The following is a 16,532-nucleotide window of genomic DNA, read 5'->3' on the forward strand; positions in this document are numbered from 1 at the left end:
GCCTCCTGGGCGGCCCGGCCCCCGCCGGCCTCCCGCTTCCCGCGGGGCTGCTTTGTCCCTGCTCCCCTGTGTGCTGAGGGAGCTGCGCAGGCCCTCGTTGCACGCTGCTGCGAGCTTTCCCGCCATTGGGCTGGAGGCATGCGGGTAACGTTTGCCACAGCCGCCAGGCGTTTTGCCAGGCACTCTGAGGTTTTGCTTTGTCTTCGGCTTTTTGTTTTGGTTGGGGTTTTTTTTTTTTGGTGTGGTGTTTTGCTTTTTGGGGGGTTTGTTTTTTTTTTTTTGAGTCCTCCGCCCCCGACTGGCCTTAGTTATGGCCTTGCTGTGTAGAACTGCAGTGATAGTCTGGTATTCGTTCAGACTGACACGTTGTGCAGGCCAGGACTTCGGTGTAGTCTCGATGTACTTTAAATAATTTAAAGAATGAGCTTAATTTGGAATATTGGCCCAAGCTGACTTTAAAGTTAATTTTTCGGTATTACTTTGACATACTAAGTAAACTTTTTGGCATGCCTGTGGCAGGATTTGGAGGGGGGAGCGCTAGGAGTACCATTGAGGGCAAAAAGACAGTAACCCTGAAAAACTTTTCACACTCACCAATACTACTTGATCTTACGAGAGTTCTCATCAGTGCTTTGTTCCACTTTTTAGACTTAATTTAATCAATTTGAAATAGACTGTATAATGTGAAGAAGTAATTGAAGGCAGTACTACTATTGGTTGTTTCAGTCTAAAAATTTTATTTTTTTATGTTCTCTATACCTCATCTCTTAATTGACATCTTGCTCAAGAAAATTTGCTTGTACTTTTGAGGAAAGAAGTAACTTCTGTTCTATGAGGTGGTATGAAAGTCTCTGTTGCAGTCTGATGTTTTGCTAATAACAACCTTATGCTTTTAATAGGTCATTTGTAGAATCAAAATGGTTGAAGCAGATCGTCCTGGGAAACTGTTCATTGGGGGCCTAAACACAGAGACTAATGAAAAAGCCCTTGAGGCTGTATTCGGCAAATATGGACGCATTGTGGAAGGTAAGAAGAAAAACCTTTCAATTTTAAGATACTAAAAAATAAAAAGCAACAACGTAGCTGTGATGACTTTTTTGGCGTTGATCATCTGAAATGATGGTGCTTTCATGTCCTCTAAGAAGTTCTGAGCTTAAAAGGTTAAATAAAGGTTAAGTGTTGCTGCCTAATTACAGGAAAGGGTAACGTGGCTTTATTTCTGCAGTCCTTTTGATGAAAGATCGTGAAACCAACAAGTCCAGAGGATTTGCATTTGTCACATTTGAGAGTCCAGCAGATGCAAAAGATGCTGCCAGAGATATGAATGGAAAGGTAGGAATTAAGACCAATTATATGTTGCTGTTGCTATTGACCAGCAGTATTGATCTTTGGGGTAAATTAATGAGTAATAGAAGTTGGAAAGACAATGGGTTAGAAGATCCTGGAGACAAGTCATAACTTAAATTTGGCAAAATGTCTCTTGTCTCCATGAAGCTGGAATCACTTTCTCCTGATTATGGATTTGACAGTAGAAAGTGAATTCTGTCTGTCAGTCAGTTATACTCTCCTCTTTTATTTTTTTGTTTTAATTGGTGATGGAGGGCTTTTTAGTTGGCTCTTCATTCTTGCATGTTTCCTGTAATGGTTTTGTTTTATCATATTTGAATGTAGTACTGTGTAAATTACACTTTAGGGAAGTGACTTACCTGAAAACTATTAATGGTTCCCTTAACATGGGTTTAATGTGACTTCCCTACTGTGCTGGAGTGTTGATGCGCTATCTGGTAATCTGTAGATAACCTCCTACATTTGTGAGTTGCATCATCAATCTACTTGGCATGTATGAGGAGCGTCTTGCCAGTTAATGTGAAATAGCTTTGCAGTTAGCCAGCATTTGAATTTGCTTGCGAACACCCTACAATGCAATGATACGACTTTAAGAGGAAATAAAAATTTAATGCATCTGTAATGTCTTTAAAAAGAAAAGCCTAGGAATTTGGAGCAAAAGTTCTGAGATAAATACCAGGACAGTTTGTCAAAGGATTGTAGGCTATTGTGATCTGTGTGTGTTCTGGCATGTGTTTGAAAAGCTAGATGCAAGTTTGCAACTTAATGGGCAACAGCTGCTTATCTTCATAGAGGCACTGTGTCTTTGGGCAGTGAAAGCCATCTTCTCAGCTAACTTGAATTTCAGACTCTGGTCTTTCATGCATAATCTGAACGGTGGTGTTAAGGTCATGCTGCATTGGCCGCCTTCTAAGCAGTGTCTCTGAGATGCCATTCATGTAAGGTGAAGAAGCCTCTACTGATTCTGATTAATTAACACTTGGGATTTTGATAGCTGTTTGTCTTGTTAGCATAAGACATTGAAGTAAAAGAAAAATGTCAGTCATTGCAGTCAGTAAGTAAAGCATAACGAATATTTGCACTTTGGGAGTAAGAAAATGAGCTTGCTGTAGTGTTCACTGTGAACACACATAGTAAAACTTCCTTGTTTCGTGTTATAGCAGGCTTCCTGCTGTGTGTACTTAGTTTCTGGGTGCTTCAGGACAACCTCATGACAATTAGTGTTACTTTCTTTGGAGACTTGCTTCCTTTTTAAACAAGTTAGTAGTTTTTGTCGAGGCCGAGAGTGGCAAGTCAGATAATGTCCTTTCTGTACCAGCCTAAACATCCTTAAAGGTGCTCCTTTTATTGAATTTATTTCTTCGCTGTGTAGTTTGCTATAGTTCTGAAGACTTGTTTACTGCAGTTCTTAAACACTGATTTCCTCTGAAGTAGTCATTACGCTGAATCCTCACATAAGGTAAATTCAAGCACCAACAACTAATTGTCAGACTGAAAGGAGTTCAGTCACTAATCCTAAGCTTGTGGAGTGCAGCTTTCAAATTAAAATCCCTCTGAAAATAATCACCAACTGGTCTAAATCTTGAATGTTGTGGCATGTGTTTGGTCATGTTGGAAATATTCAGGAAAGTAATGCTTAGTAAAGTAGCTAAATGAGACTGAATGTTTGTGACTGAGGTGATGTCTACATGTTCTGGAATGCACCATCTGCATCACTGTCAAGAAGTGCTCGAAAGTACTGCCTTGTGGATCATCGTTCTCATGGTTTGTCTTCAACACCACAAATCTGAAAGTGCCTTCATCTGCTTTGAAATTTGAGCAGCAAATAGCGTATGAAAAGAACATCCTCACTCTGGATTTGGCTTAGAACGACCTTCTTAACATAAACCTTTAGGTGCTGCTGTGTATAGTACCAGTTCTGTACTGGTCTAGCTTGGTTCGACTATGGATATGAAAGATGTGGAAGATGTTCATAAGGTAGTCTCTTGTCCTCATCTTCAGAAAGCCTTCTGGACCGTAAGTGCTGCTTGTACCTCAAAAGGACTCTGCGTTCTAGATCTGAGGAGCGATGTTTGAGGCATGCTGTGGGAAGAAATCATTGTAATAAATCAGAACTTGGAGTTTTTCTGTCCATTTGGGAATGATGGATTGGAATGCTTATGAGAATTCTAGACACTTCAGAAGCAGCAGCAGAAGCACTGTGCAGGCAGTAGTTCAAGCAGCCTTTAAGGATTTAGTTGACCTGTCTGGCCAGGGGGAAGAGTTCTGCGTCGCCAGCGTGTTGCTCATTTTGTCATTCCAAAAGAGTTCAAAGTTGCAGTCAGTAGATGAGGCTGACTTGGATAGATTCTGCAAGAGTAAATTTGGATTTGATTTTTTGCTTTGCAAATGTTCGTGAAAAACTTTGTCCAATGTTTTGCCCCTTTCTGGGTGGGGGGAATGAAGGAGGTTAATGGTATTTCATTGTAAAATGGGACAAGCATAGACTAGTCTAAGCTTGCTTGTTGAAGATTAATTTCAGTCCTGCAGAAAGAGGTCAGGAGATAACGGTTTTGGAGTGGGGGTGGAGATTTTTCATTTAAATGACTTTCTCTGCAGAATTGGATCAATGTTAGCATGTCTGAGCAGCAGAGAAGAAATGCTAGAAGTACTTCATCACAGCAAATTATTAACCTTCTTTAAGGACAACCTTAATTGCATGGTATTCAAGTCTACATACTGATGTCATGAAATGCACGTGCTTATCTGGACACAAGTGTGAATACTCCCAAGTCTGTAGTGGACATTCTGTGCAGTAGGCTGTTCTCATGATCTTTTGATTTTAAGTCCTGAGGACAAAATGGATAATTAAAGAGAGAATGTGACCTTAAAGGAAACATCCAGGACAAGCCAGTGATTTAATTCCAGTGTAGACCTGCCAAGCCAGCTGGACTGTGTTAAGAGGTTGGAAGCAAATACTACAATCCAAACAACAGTCTAAACTGTACTCAGCGCTGCAGAAGGTTGTCTTCCTCTAATCAACAGAAAGCGTTTCCAGTTCTTTTGGTGAAGAAGTGATACAATACATAAGGTCAGCCTAATAAGAAATGATCTTCAGTTCTTGAATATATTTGGTGAAAGGAAGCCCACTTGATGTGCCATCAAGGAACATGCAGAAATGGTGGAGTCACTGCAGCATCAACAGTAAAATGATCCATTGGAGAGGAAAGCCCTATGTGCTGTTAGGTTGCAGTTTCATGCAAGTTTCTGTAACAGTTTCTTCAGAATATTTGATTTCTGCCCCACTCCCAAAACTCCAAATTTCATTCATCTTTTCTGTTCGAACATGGAACAGTTTGCAGGACAGTTCTCTAATTCTGTTTGGTTAAGGTTCCCTGGCTCACCTTGCAAATCTGTATAGATTGTTCATTCCACTTACAGGAGTTTTTATGATTGCCAATCTATTATCCTTAAATGACTCATATCTTAAATGACTTTCCTGCTTTTTAGCACCAAGGTGACTGCACTTTATGGTGGCCATATCATACTAAAAATACTACTGTAACACTCTGAATCAAGGTTATAAACACGAACTAATGAGTGTTTGTGTTGACAGCTGGTGCTTTGGGCTCATTGAAAAAAATTCCTTATTCTGAGATGGCTTGTCTGAGTTTTATCTGTTCAGTGAGATGAGACCTTTCTTCTTTGACCTAAGAACCTATAAAATGAAGTTGTCCCTTCTGCTTTAAAACAGAACAAACTTTGACAAATATCTTCTCCTGGTTAGAGAGGAAAAAAATAATCTTCTTGGACCTAATGAAAGGTCTTTTTGGAACTTAGGCATAGCTTTAAGACTGCTTGCATAAAGCAGTTTGAAAAGAAACCTATCTTTTGCCTAGATAAGATGCATAAGTGCAAGGCAGAAGGAAATAGCAGGAGAAATGATGAGGAAAACTGTACCTCCTACATAAAAAAGGAAAGAACTTGGACCTAGCATCCATGTTTTCAGAACTGATGCTAGCAGAAGGGGATGGTGTTTGGTTTCCAACCTCGAAATAAGCTGTCAAGAATCTGCCGTGAAATTGAGGACAGCAGTGGTCATGATGGCAAAGCTTAAGGCTTCAAGCCCACTGTTCCTGTTTTGAGAAGGATGACTGAGACAGATGAATGATGATGGCAAAATAATACGATACAAACTGAGAAGTTCCAGTGATCAGAGGTACTAATGCTCACTCCTGGAATGTTTCAGCTTGTCATGCCAAAAGGCTTTTAGAGGAACCTTTCATAAGTAAAATACTTCTATTAAGTCAAAGCCAAGACCAATATGATTTTGCTAGTATTTTTTTCCTCACAATGGATCAAGTTGGACCTGTGGATATACACATTGGTTTTTCAAACAGTAGCTACGACTACATATGGTGGCAGAATACATGAGCTACTAAAGTGGATGCTTTCAGAGAGGGCTAGATTTCCATGGAGAACAAAAAAGATTCAGTACATCGGTAAACGACTGTAAGCAGTTCAGAGTAAGCCGTTACGAGCAGTCATGTTCTTGTTCATTTATTGCAGCAAAGAAGTGCAATAAACACTTCCTGCATGCATAATTCATTAATTGTCATAGCATAGTTAATATTTAACTGCTAAAAAAGGCAAATAAATCATGTTTGCCAGGATAGATGCGCAGTAACCTAACTTCAGTAGAGCTTGTGATCTTGGCTCTGCTATAATAACCAAATGTGTGGTTTCTGAAGGATTATACAGAAATTTGATTAATTAGGTTGAGTTACTCAATATGTGTTACCACTTGCTCATGTTTGAGGTACAATAATTGGCTGCAGAGTTCCTGTTATTGCAGGTCTATATTCCAGAAAAAGCTCCCACTTTTTTCCCACAAACACACCCCCCACCCCACCCCCCCCAAACAAACAAAAAAAAACCCACAAAGCACCTTCACTTTGGAAAAGCAAGTAATAGAGTAAATTGTGACAGTCACCTTTTTTGAAAACCCAGCTTGAAACAGTAGAAAAGAGGGGTGAATTATCATACTCGGTCTGCTTTGTAGATGCTGAAATTACTTCTAAATACTTCAGTGATCACCGTTTTATCAGGACATCAAGAAAATGTACTAAACGGCCTCCCCATTGCCAGAAATCCCAACTGAAGCTAAGATACCTTCAGCTTAATCCTGTAACTACTGGTGCAGTCCTAGTTTGGTACAAAAGTCCGTGGCAATTGAAAGTAAATTGGAGATCATAAATCATGTTTCATTTACAGAATAAATGACATGGGGCTGCCGTAATCATTGGACGCTTGTGTTTTCACTGAAAGTCCTTTCTGATGCTGCTCTGTATTTTTTTTCATCAATACCACAAGAATGAAGTACTGTAGAAATTAGGCCCAACATGCTGCTGAGTACATGGGGACTAATACTGAAGACTGAAATCAGTTCTAGAGTTGCTCTAACTTTATAAAATGGAAGCCCTATAATAGTGAAGCAAGAGGGGCTTAATTTAAGAAATACAAACATGACTGAGCAGTAAGTAAAGCAGCTTCTTCTTTAGTCATTAGATGGGAAAGCAATTAAAGTGGAACAAGCAACCAAGCCATCCTTTGAAAGTGGTGGTAGGCGTGGGCCGCCACCCCCTCCACGAAGCAGAGGTCCTCCCAGGGGCCTTAGAGGTGGAAGAGGCGGAAGTGGCGCGAGAGGACCACCTTCAAGAGGGAGTCACTTGGGTATGTATTTACCTCTCTCATTATATACTTGGACAACATACAAGACAATCCCATTGGAAGATGACAATAATCCTACTGGAAAAAAGTCAAACAGCCGAATAGTGCACTCCTTGTTCTTTATTAAAATGATGAAATATGATCTCAGCAGTATAGTCAATTTTTGATTAGGCAAGTACACCTTAAGAAAAGGCTGTCAAATATGAAGATTCCCTTCTACAACTAACACTCCACTTGACTTTTGGCTATGAAAGAAAAGCAAAACTCCTGCCCTGCACGTGAGAAAGGAAGCTTTCTGGTATTCAAGTTGAAAAAGCGATTCTCTTCCACCAGGGAAAGGGAACTGCCTTTCATTCTTGCTAGCAAGAGGTCTAAGCTTAGTAAATTCTAGGACTGATCCTTCCAGATCATGGTGGGAGTTAGGGAAGCTAAGCCTTGTTTGTTGTTATAAAATAGTGTGTTGAGTTGAAGCTTTCTGAAGTGGAAGGGTAGTACATTACTTGATACTGGATGTTCTTTAATTTAAGATACAGCTATTTATTCAGAGACTTTTCAGTATCAAAACTGTCGCTTAAAAGAAAAAGCAAGCAGCATCTGAGGTAAAACAGTAAAAGCTATAATGCAGACACCCCCCACCCCCCCGAAACAGTGAAAACTCTTGTCTTGAAGAGTCTGTGTAGTAGGTTCTACAGACTCTGTAGTGCCTCTGTTCCCTCTCTGTAGGATCTTCTCTAGTACATCTTCCCAGGTGGCTCTTGTCTTTTGAGAACAGTAACTTGTTGAGCATTTAAGTTCTGACTGATTACAGATACCAGCTGTCTTTCTCCCTTGTGTCACACCCTGTGGCTTTTGGATAAGTTCTAAAAGACAGTTCTTGACAGGAATTCAGGTTATGGAAAAGTTAACGTGGTGGGTTCTCAATTCTGCCAGTAGCATCTAGTAGTGGCCAAAACACAAAAGAAGGCTTTGAGGACTAATTTTAGAGGTTTAGTGTTGATCACATAGTGGTAATATTACTGTAGTTCAGGCTTTAGGGGGTGTGCAGGTGGATATCACAGAAATAACAAGTTGGTTCATGGCTTATCCTTCTAGGGTCTTCGCGAGGGCCACTTCCCATGAAGAGAGGTCCACCTCCACGAAGTGGAGGCCCTCCACCTAAAAGATCTGCACCTTCAGGACCAGTGCGTAGCAGTAGTATGGGAGGAAGAGGTAAGGACTTTCTGAATTACTTTGTTGCTTAGTCAGCTGTAGCACCTTAGTCTTTCTTCAGGAACTGTTGCAAATCATTGATTCTAACTTAAATCTGCTGTGGGATAGTATTGTTTTTCTAATCTATCAGTTCTCTTCATACCTATATCATTTTGTAGCTGTTTGGAACAATTTGGTGTGATTTGATATGTTCCTTCTAGTGCTGCTTTACATTTCTGCTTGTACAGTTTTAAAGTATTACAAATGCAGGCTACAGAGATGCGTTTAAATCGCTATAAACAGTCTGCTAATACTTACTTGCCTTGGAGTCTTCTGTGCGGCTAAATGCTAATTAAGTTAAAAAATTTGGACTGTTTCTCTTAAGCTCCTGTGTCACGTGGAAGAGACAGTTATGGTGGTCCTCCACGCAGAGAACCGATGCCATCACGAAGAGATGTCTACATGTCTCCAAGAGATGATGGCTATAGCACTAAAGATGGGTAAATTCTTTTACTAGTTTAGTCTTTTTTTTGTTGTTGTTCAGAGAAGGATTTTGATCCCTGATCTTTTGAGGTGTGACATATAGCTAACATCTCAATTCTTGTTCTTTGTAGTTATTCAAGCAGAGATTATCCCAGTTCCAGGGATACACGGGACTATGCGCCACCTCCACGAGACTACGCATATCGTGATTATGGTCATTCCAGTTCACGTGACGAATACCCCTCTAGGGGATATAGGTACCTACTGTTGGATTTTTCTTCCTGTCGTTTTACTCTTGCTGTGATCTCACTGATTTGTACTAAGTCTTAGTAGTCTTTCCTCCTATAGTGATCGTGATGGATACGGTGGTGGACGTGACAGAGACTACTCGGATCATCCAAGTGGAGGCTCCTACAGAGATTCATATGAGAGTTATGGTAAGAATCCATTTTGAGGATCATGTAATTTGTACAGGTGTCTTATAAAACATGACTTTTACTAGGTTGCTTGTGTTTGGGGGAAGTGGCACGCTTTTTTTTCCCCTTACAGTGAAAGTGCAGTTGTTGGTTATCATTTGATCATCTTGTTAAATAAGCTATAAGCTAAAGAAGCAAAGTCTACAGTTCAGAATTGCAACTATCTCTGGAAAATATGGCTGAGTTTCTTCTCTAAAATAACAAGCTGTTCTGGAATACCCAGTAAAGAGCCTGCCTGAATAAACACCGTCTTCATTCCTTCAGAGTCTTTAAATCCACTCACTGCCTGATATGCAATCCCCACTTTAAATACCATTAACGTGGCAGATTATATTAAGAACATCTCAATACATACAAAAGAGTTTCAGTAAACATTTAATAACAGCAATTCTGTAAATTCAGATTGAAATTGTTATATATAACTTATGGTGTTGCCATATTACCTGACCATTGACCCTGCAGGTAACTCACGTAGTGCTCCACCTGCACGAGGGCCCCCGCCATCTTATGGTGGAAGCAGTCGATATGATGATTACGGCAGCACACGAGATGGATATGGAAGCCGAGAAAGTTACTCAAGCAGCAGAAGTGATGTCTACTCAAGTGGCCGTGATCGTGTTGGAAGACAAGACAGGGGTCTTCCCCCATCCATGGAAAGGGGCTATCCACCTCCTCGTGATTCTTACAGTAGTTCAAGCCGCGGAGCACCCAGAGGTGGTGGCCGTGGTGGAAGCAGATCTGATAGAGGTGGAGGCAGAAGCAGATACTAAAAACACTCTTAAACTTTTGGACCAAGACAGATTACTTCTCCAAAAAAAAAAAAAAAAAAAAAAAAAAAAAAAAAAAAAAAAAAAAAAAAAAAAAAAAAAAAAAAAAAAAAAAAAAAAAAAAAAAAAAAAAAAAAAAAAAAAAAAAAAAAAAAAAAAAAAAAAAAAAAAAAAAAAAAAAAAAAAAAAAAAAAAAAAAAAAAAAAAAAAAAAAAAAAAAAAAAAAAAAAAAAAAAAAAAAAAAAAAAAAAAAAAAAAAAAAAAAAAAAAAAAAAAAAAAAAAAAAAAAAAAAAAAAAAAAAAAAAAAAAAAAAAAAAAAAAAAAGAAAAGTGGAAGTTGTTCTATCTTTACTACCAGAGGACTACTAAAAGGAAAAGTTGTTTTTACCTTTTTTTTATTGTTGCCTGTTAAGTTTTCCCCTCCATGACTTTTATGCTTTTGTGAGGAAAAGTTAAACCAATGTTTAATTTCATTTCAAAATTGTTAACATTTCTTTCAAAAAGCAGATGTTAAATGTATAAAACTTGAGCTGTGTACTAGTGTTGTAATTTTCAAAGTAAAGTTTCCCTGAAATGCCACACTTCCCATCTGATTTTCCTCATGAATGGAACAAGCAGTCCTTAAGATCTTCCACACAACATCCAACCATCTAACATGGAGATGGATTGTTCTACATGTTCAGCATCTCATTCTTAAACAAAGTATTGCTTGTGATTTGGAGGGTGGTGGGGATATTCCACACAAAGTTCAGTTTTGCCTAGAATTTGAAGTCACAGTGTTCCCAGTACAAAATGCCTTCAGATCCTTGTGTAAAGAAAAATAGAGGATATCATTCGCTTAACCCGAAAAAGCAAGTGGATAATACTATTTTCTGCCTTCCTACTGTTTCAAGGGGAGTTTGCAAAGATCTCCCCTCCAAATAAATCATGTACATGTAAGTCAGCTACAGAATACTGTAAAAAATAAAAAGTTGACCAATTCCATCAAAGAAGCTGCAAAACGATGCTTACTCATACTGTTTCAAATTTTTGCAACTCTGTAGTGTTTCACTTTTAAAGGAACATCTTTGATTCCAAAGGAGAAAATAAGATAAGCAAAGAAGTCTTTCTCTCCAACTTCTCAAAGGCTTATGGCTTCATAAAAACAAGTGAATCTTTCAGCATTCCACAGCTGATTTAAAGCATCAAATGCCTGTGAAACAGCAAAGATGGTAAGCAAAGCAAACTAGTTTTTCAGTCTAAGTCAAAATTAAACGAAGTTATCTTCTAGTACAGTGAGACAAGCTGCACATTATGGCAATGGAAGTGCTGTCTAGATTAAAAAAAAAAGGAAAAGAAATACTTCAATACATTAGAAGTTCTCAAAATTCAACATTTCTTCTTGGATAAAAGCATTTATGGCACCAATTTTGAAACTAAAGACATAATGCAGCTCACTGTAGACAGAATATTGCCAAGTAGGGTTGGGAGGGGGTAATTGGTGCCCAGTATCTCTCAGTGAAGATGCTTAAAGAGGCTGCATATACTATATTAAACAAAATTAAAGCCTTGTGAAATAAAGAATTAGATTGACAAATACCAGCTCGGCTATTGGGAGTTTGAAGCAAGCCATTGCAAACTTGACGTTTAGTTGGATGCCTGACTCTGTTTAGTTTGACACTGCGTTACAGGGATATCTAGTACATGTGGCAGAACCTGTGGCAAGTTGTTATGACTCAGGTAAAGCCATGAAGTTCAAAAGATGCTCTTGAATATAGTAGACATGAAGACCTCCAACTAAAAAAAAAAAAGGCACAAACCCAAAAGCTTTGTACTACTGTTTAGTCCTCAGTAAATTTTGTCGTGCAATTTATGGATTTAACACGGCAGTGCACCATTGAAAAGGAATGAGAATCCATAAGCCATGCAACCTATCACTAAGCCATTCCAGTCCATTCCAAGCCAGTGAATCCTCCACCACTTAAAAGAGAGGTAGTAAAACTTGCAACAGAATAATCTGCAAACCCAAGCTTGTGACTTTTTTGAAATGGGGGGAAGCACTATAGGTTGACTTGTGCCATAAAATGTACTTTTCTCAATTTGTTGTATCTTCTCTTGATTGCAGGATGATAACTTCTAGAAGACGCCACTGAAGTAATTCTGGTTCATCTGTGTTGATGGCAGAGATGGGTGGTGCCTGTACCAATACATAAGGTAAATATTATACTAGTATAATAGCTGGAAGGAAGATTTCTGGTGGTTCTGTGTTTACAGATTTGGATGGACATTCTTGGTGGCTAAATAATGCTTTCAACTTGCTGTTTGAATTTTGGAGGAGGAGATTTAAGTAGGCTTTTTAAGTCTACCAAGTTAGGAATGACAGCGAGAGACTTCTGATGTGCAGAAATTGGTCCAATTTGGGTATGGCTGAACATAAAATCTGATCATAAATGCACTTTAAATCATGCTGCAGAGAGTACTTAGTCTAGGAATCTTCATGAGACCAGACCATACAAATCTGAACTGAAATAATAAATGTCAGTACAGACATTTAATCAGTCTTGTTAAATGTGCGGAACATGCAATTTAATGATTATACTGAGTATAATCTTTGATTAGGAATTGATCTCTGCAGAGGTCCTTGGATTAAATTGCAAACCTCCAGGCATCTCCAGAATGGTTTAAAACTTTGTAGGTCAGCTGTGTTTCATGATTTTGAAGCCTACCCCATTAAAATTATTTTTCAAGTAGATGTAGGAGCAACTGTCTCCAAGACTTGTATGTGGAAGAGTGACTGTCTCTTCTGTTTCTCTGATAGCTCACTAGGAGAAGAAAAAAAGTGGTACTGGCTGTCATGCTAATACAGCTTTTCAGAAAACTTTTCTACGAAATAATTGTTATTAAAAGGAAATAACGTTTAATGTGTGCAAAGTCTGTTAAAATCTAGTATAGAGTGAAGGATAAGGACAAATCCCTTTTCCAAGGGAAGTATTTATGCAAGAAGTGTGTGTACTTTTTATGTATTTTTTTTAATTAGTTTGCAAAGTACTCGGTAAACGTAAGAACATATTTTGCTATTAGTTTCAAATACTGCTTTTGAGAACCAACTTGGAAATTGTGAAAAGAAAAAGCTGTAGTTGGTACAGTGTTGTTCATCTGACACATGGTCACTGATTTCAGGGAAGTTCATGTTGTGTGAAGGATAGGTTCTGTTGAATACTGTGTGATGTTTGTCATCTCAGTTGGCTTACAGTTTATTCTTTTTAGAGTCTCAGCATAAATACCTGTGCAATGCTTTTGTCAGAATATGCCAGTAATACTTTGTAAATACTCCTGATAAATTGCTACTGTTACCTTGATAAAGAATTAAAAATACACTTTTATTTCAGGGTACTGGATTGTATTTCAGATCAAATACAGAAGCATCATGGGTATTTTCTGTTTTGAGTCAAAGGAAGCATGTAGTTAAATAAAGTAAAAGCTGCTACCTGACCAGCTTTTTATTTTTCTGTTACTTGATAAAATTTCAACCAACAAAAAAGTGTTACTTTCCTTGTCTTCGTGGTCCTCTTAAGCGTGACTGTTGAAATATTTAAATCACAAATCCTACTGGAAAGGACACCATTTGAACTGTAGGTGTCGTCTTAAAGATTAAAAAACCTAACCTTTTTGTCATTCAAAAATCACTTTTCATTCAAAAATGACTGATGTCAGTAGTATGGCACCGAAGTGGACTAGGGAAATAGTCTAAAAGTAAGCTCTTCTCCCTTGCTCCCCCACCAACCTGCAAAAAATTAGCGGGAGTTGATTTTTAAATTTACAGTTTAAGGCTGATCCAGATCATGAATCCTCTAATAAATAGATGGAATACTGTCTTTAATATGCAGCATCTTAGGTGATTTTAAAAGGTTTTGCCAAATCATCATATAGGTTGTGTCAGAATGTTTTCAACTTTTTTATATGTATGTGCCATGTTAGCTTCAATTCTCTATTAGTTGGAAAGCTGAAGATTAATTACTCTTGGCAAGTGAAAAAGCTTCTCTCTTCTGGAAAAATGAAGTGCTTTTTTTCTCAGTTCACTAGATACGTTTTGTCACTTACTGGTGGTAGTGGGCCATGGTGTAATTAATAAATATATTAAAGATAAAAGTACACTTTCTCAGCCTACTCTGCAGCTTATAAACATTTCCAGATTCTTAACAGGCATGGTGAGAATGTTGGTTTAGGGAGCAGTAAATAGAACTTAACTGACTACATGGCAGGAAAGGTAATACTAACTTTGTAAAAAAAACCAACGTAATTGTACTCATTCAGCAAGCTGTTCACCTTCTCTTGATCACAAGTTTTATTTAATTTCTAGCACATCATTACTTACAGATTAGTACCAGTATGTATACCAGTTTATTACAGGACTCTTGAGTATCATGCTGAGGTGGTCAAGAGCTAGTGGGATTTTGTGGTGGGCAAGAGTTCGGAGGGGGGATACGCGCAGGAATTAGAGAGGCTTCACTTAGTACTTGCTCCGGAGACAGTGTTGTACAAGGGAGACAGTGTTGTACAAGGAGTGTGCATTAATACAAGTAGTCCTCAGATAATTTTGATTATTGTATTTAGCTATTGATGTATTTTCATACTGTTGGGACAGATTGAATATAATCCAAATGTATACATTGTGTATATTTAAAAAAAAAAAATCAACTCGAAGATCATTTAGCTTTTTTTGTCTGTCTCTTGGTTTCTGAGAGTGTACTAACTTGCATTTCCTTTTTTCAGTTACGGTGACTAGAAGAATGCAGTTCAGCAGTGGATATGCGTTGGAAAATCGAAGGATAACAAAATGCAACTGATAAAGCTTGGCTTTTGAGTGTGGTGTTACCCAGTATTTGTTTTAGAGGGTTGTGTTATCATTCAAGAATTGCCTTTGAAAGTAGCACTACTAATCTCCTGGATATAAAAAAAATTCTCAGTTGGAAGTCGGTTGCTGTCTGCCGTAGCCAGCATCTTCCAAGAGTGAGCCTTTTTTTTAGTCAGTATACATGCATCAGTAGATTCTGCAGCAGAAAAATACTCCAAGGTTGCCCTTTACATAGGGTGCTTTCCGTTTGTGCTGAAAAAAAGAGCAAGTTGCATAAAAGTGAGTTTTAATCCTCTCAAATACAGAGGACTAAATTGTTACAAATTCTTCATCAAGAAACCATGAAAAGTTTTACTATGTTCTTAAATTAACAGTTTTATAATTGTCCAGGCCTTCTGGATGGGAGGAAGGAAGCGTTGATGTACAGAGATGATATTAGTGATAAATCCCCAGAATAATTAGTGTTCTCATATGTACTAGCTTCTTGCAAAACTCCAGACAGCACTGCATCTCTTGCAACAAGATGCTTTCTTCAAAACTTTGCCTTGGTTTTGATGCATTTTTATCTTGCATATATGTTGATGTGCCAACGTATGAGAGGGGAATCCTCAGGCACCGGTATTTCATGTAGAAAACTAACTTCAGATTGACTGAAGTACTTAAACAGTCACGGCTAATAAAGTTTATGTTGACTTTTTCTGTGGTAGATATAAACTGATCTCATTTAAACAACTAACACTCAGTTTATAATGAGTAGCTAAAGAAGAAAAAGCATGCGTACCTTGTCTAGGGATTTAAAACTACCTTTGGGTTTTGGGACAAGAATATCACTGCAGATTCTAGGAGTAAGTCTGCCTGTATGTAGCAGATGGGTAGAATTGCAGTATTTCCCAGGGCTAATAAATTTACTGTTAAACAAAAGCATTATGGGTTTTGGTTTTTTTTATTAAAATAAAATACCTGTTACTTAGCAACACTTGCATGGTAAAAAAGATTACTAGTGTTACATATTGATGGCGGTAATATTGTTACAAGGTGGTTTCAGAGAAGTGTTACGTTCTGCAAGAAAGAATAATAAGCTGTAGTATTAAGAAATTCCTTTTTCAGCAGTAGCTTATAGTCTGGGTACTGCTGTTTAGGCTAAAATAGATCATCCTGACTAAAATCTAATGCCAACATATGAGCTATCGTACAAAAAAAGAATGATACCTGCCTAAAATGCTAAATAATGAGAATGTACCACCAATGTAAATTAGCTCATGTGCTGACTCAAACTTCATCACTGAAAGTCACTAGTTTAAATGTAAGACATCAGTAGATTTTGCAGCAGAAAAATACTCTAGCGTTGTTCTTTGTATTGGGTGTTTTCCCTCTATGCTGAAAAAAAGAGCAAGTTACATAAAAGTGAGTGACTTTGAGGAGAATCACTCTAGAATGTTTTCTGAACATCTGAATGCTATTCTTAACTTGCTCCTGTTACCATGCTGTTACTGATGTATATGCCATCAGTCCTTTGATAATTGGGTATAGACCACCCCCCACCTCCCTTTTTTATTTTTTAAATAATACTGTGCTATATAGTCATCACTGGTCTAAATCGGGCTGCAAATAAAAGTGTATTTGTAACTTCGGGGTGGAGGTTGACTCTGCAAGAGATGATTGACAATTAATTTGATTTGTCCCTGTCAGCAAATAACCAAAGTTGAAGTCTTTTCCAAAGACGAGATC

At 38.0% G+C, this 16,532-nt stretch overlaps 1 protein-coding gene across 4 annotated transcripts; it reads left to right on the forward strand.

The window, feature by feature from the left end:
* Positions 1 to 133: 133 nt before the first annotated feature.
* RBMX (RNA binding motif protein, X-linked) lies at positions 134 to 16,532 on the forward strand. 4 transcript variants are annotated; one of them, XR_657974.2, is made up of 11 exons: positions 134 to 144; positions 900 to 1,026; positions 1,226 to 1,332; positions 6,888 to 7,059; positions 8,149 to 8,265; positions 8,630 to 8,744; positions 8,859 to 8,984; positions 9,061 to 9,164; positions 12,075 to 12,163; positions 14,723 to 14,959; positions 16,494 to 16,532. XR_657974.2 is itself a non-coding variant. In XM_009287557.2 (9 exons), the coding sequence occupies exons 1-9, from the start codon at positions 139 to 141 to the stop codon at positions 9,971 to 9,973; spliced, it is 1,182 nt and encodes a 393-aa protein (XP_009285832.1). In that variant the 5' UTR covers positions 134 to 138; the 3' UTR covers positions 9,974 to 10,004. The 4 variants fall into 4 exon arrangements, 2 of the variants coding, with proteins under 2 accessions (XP_009285832.1, XP_009285833.1); XR_657973.2 differs by lacking the exon at positions 16,494 to 16,532 and having other exon boundaries at positions 14,723 to 16,356; XM_009287557.2 differs by lacking the exons at positions 12,075 to 12,163; positions 14,723 to 14,959; positions 16,494 to 16,532 and adding an exon at positions 9,666 to 10,004.

Source organism: Aptenodytes forsteri, unplaced genomic scaffold, assembly GCF_000699145.1.
Source record: "Aptenodytes forsteri isolate BGI_AS27 unplaced genomic scaffold, ASM69914v1 Scaffold265, whole genome shotgun sequence".
NCBI lineage: Eukaryota > Metazoa > Chordata > Aves > Sphenisciformes > Spheniscidae > Aptenodytes > Aptenodytes forsteri.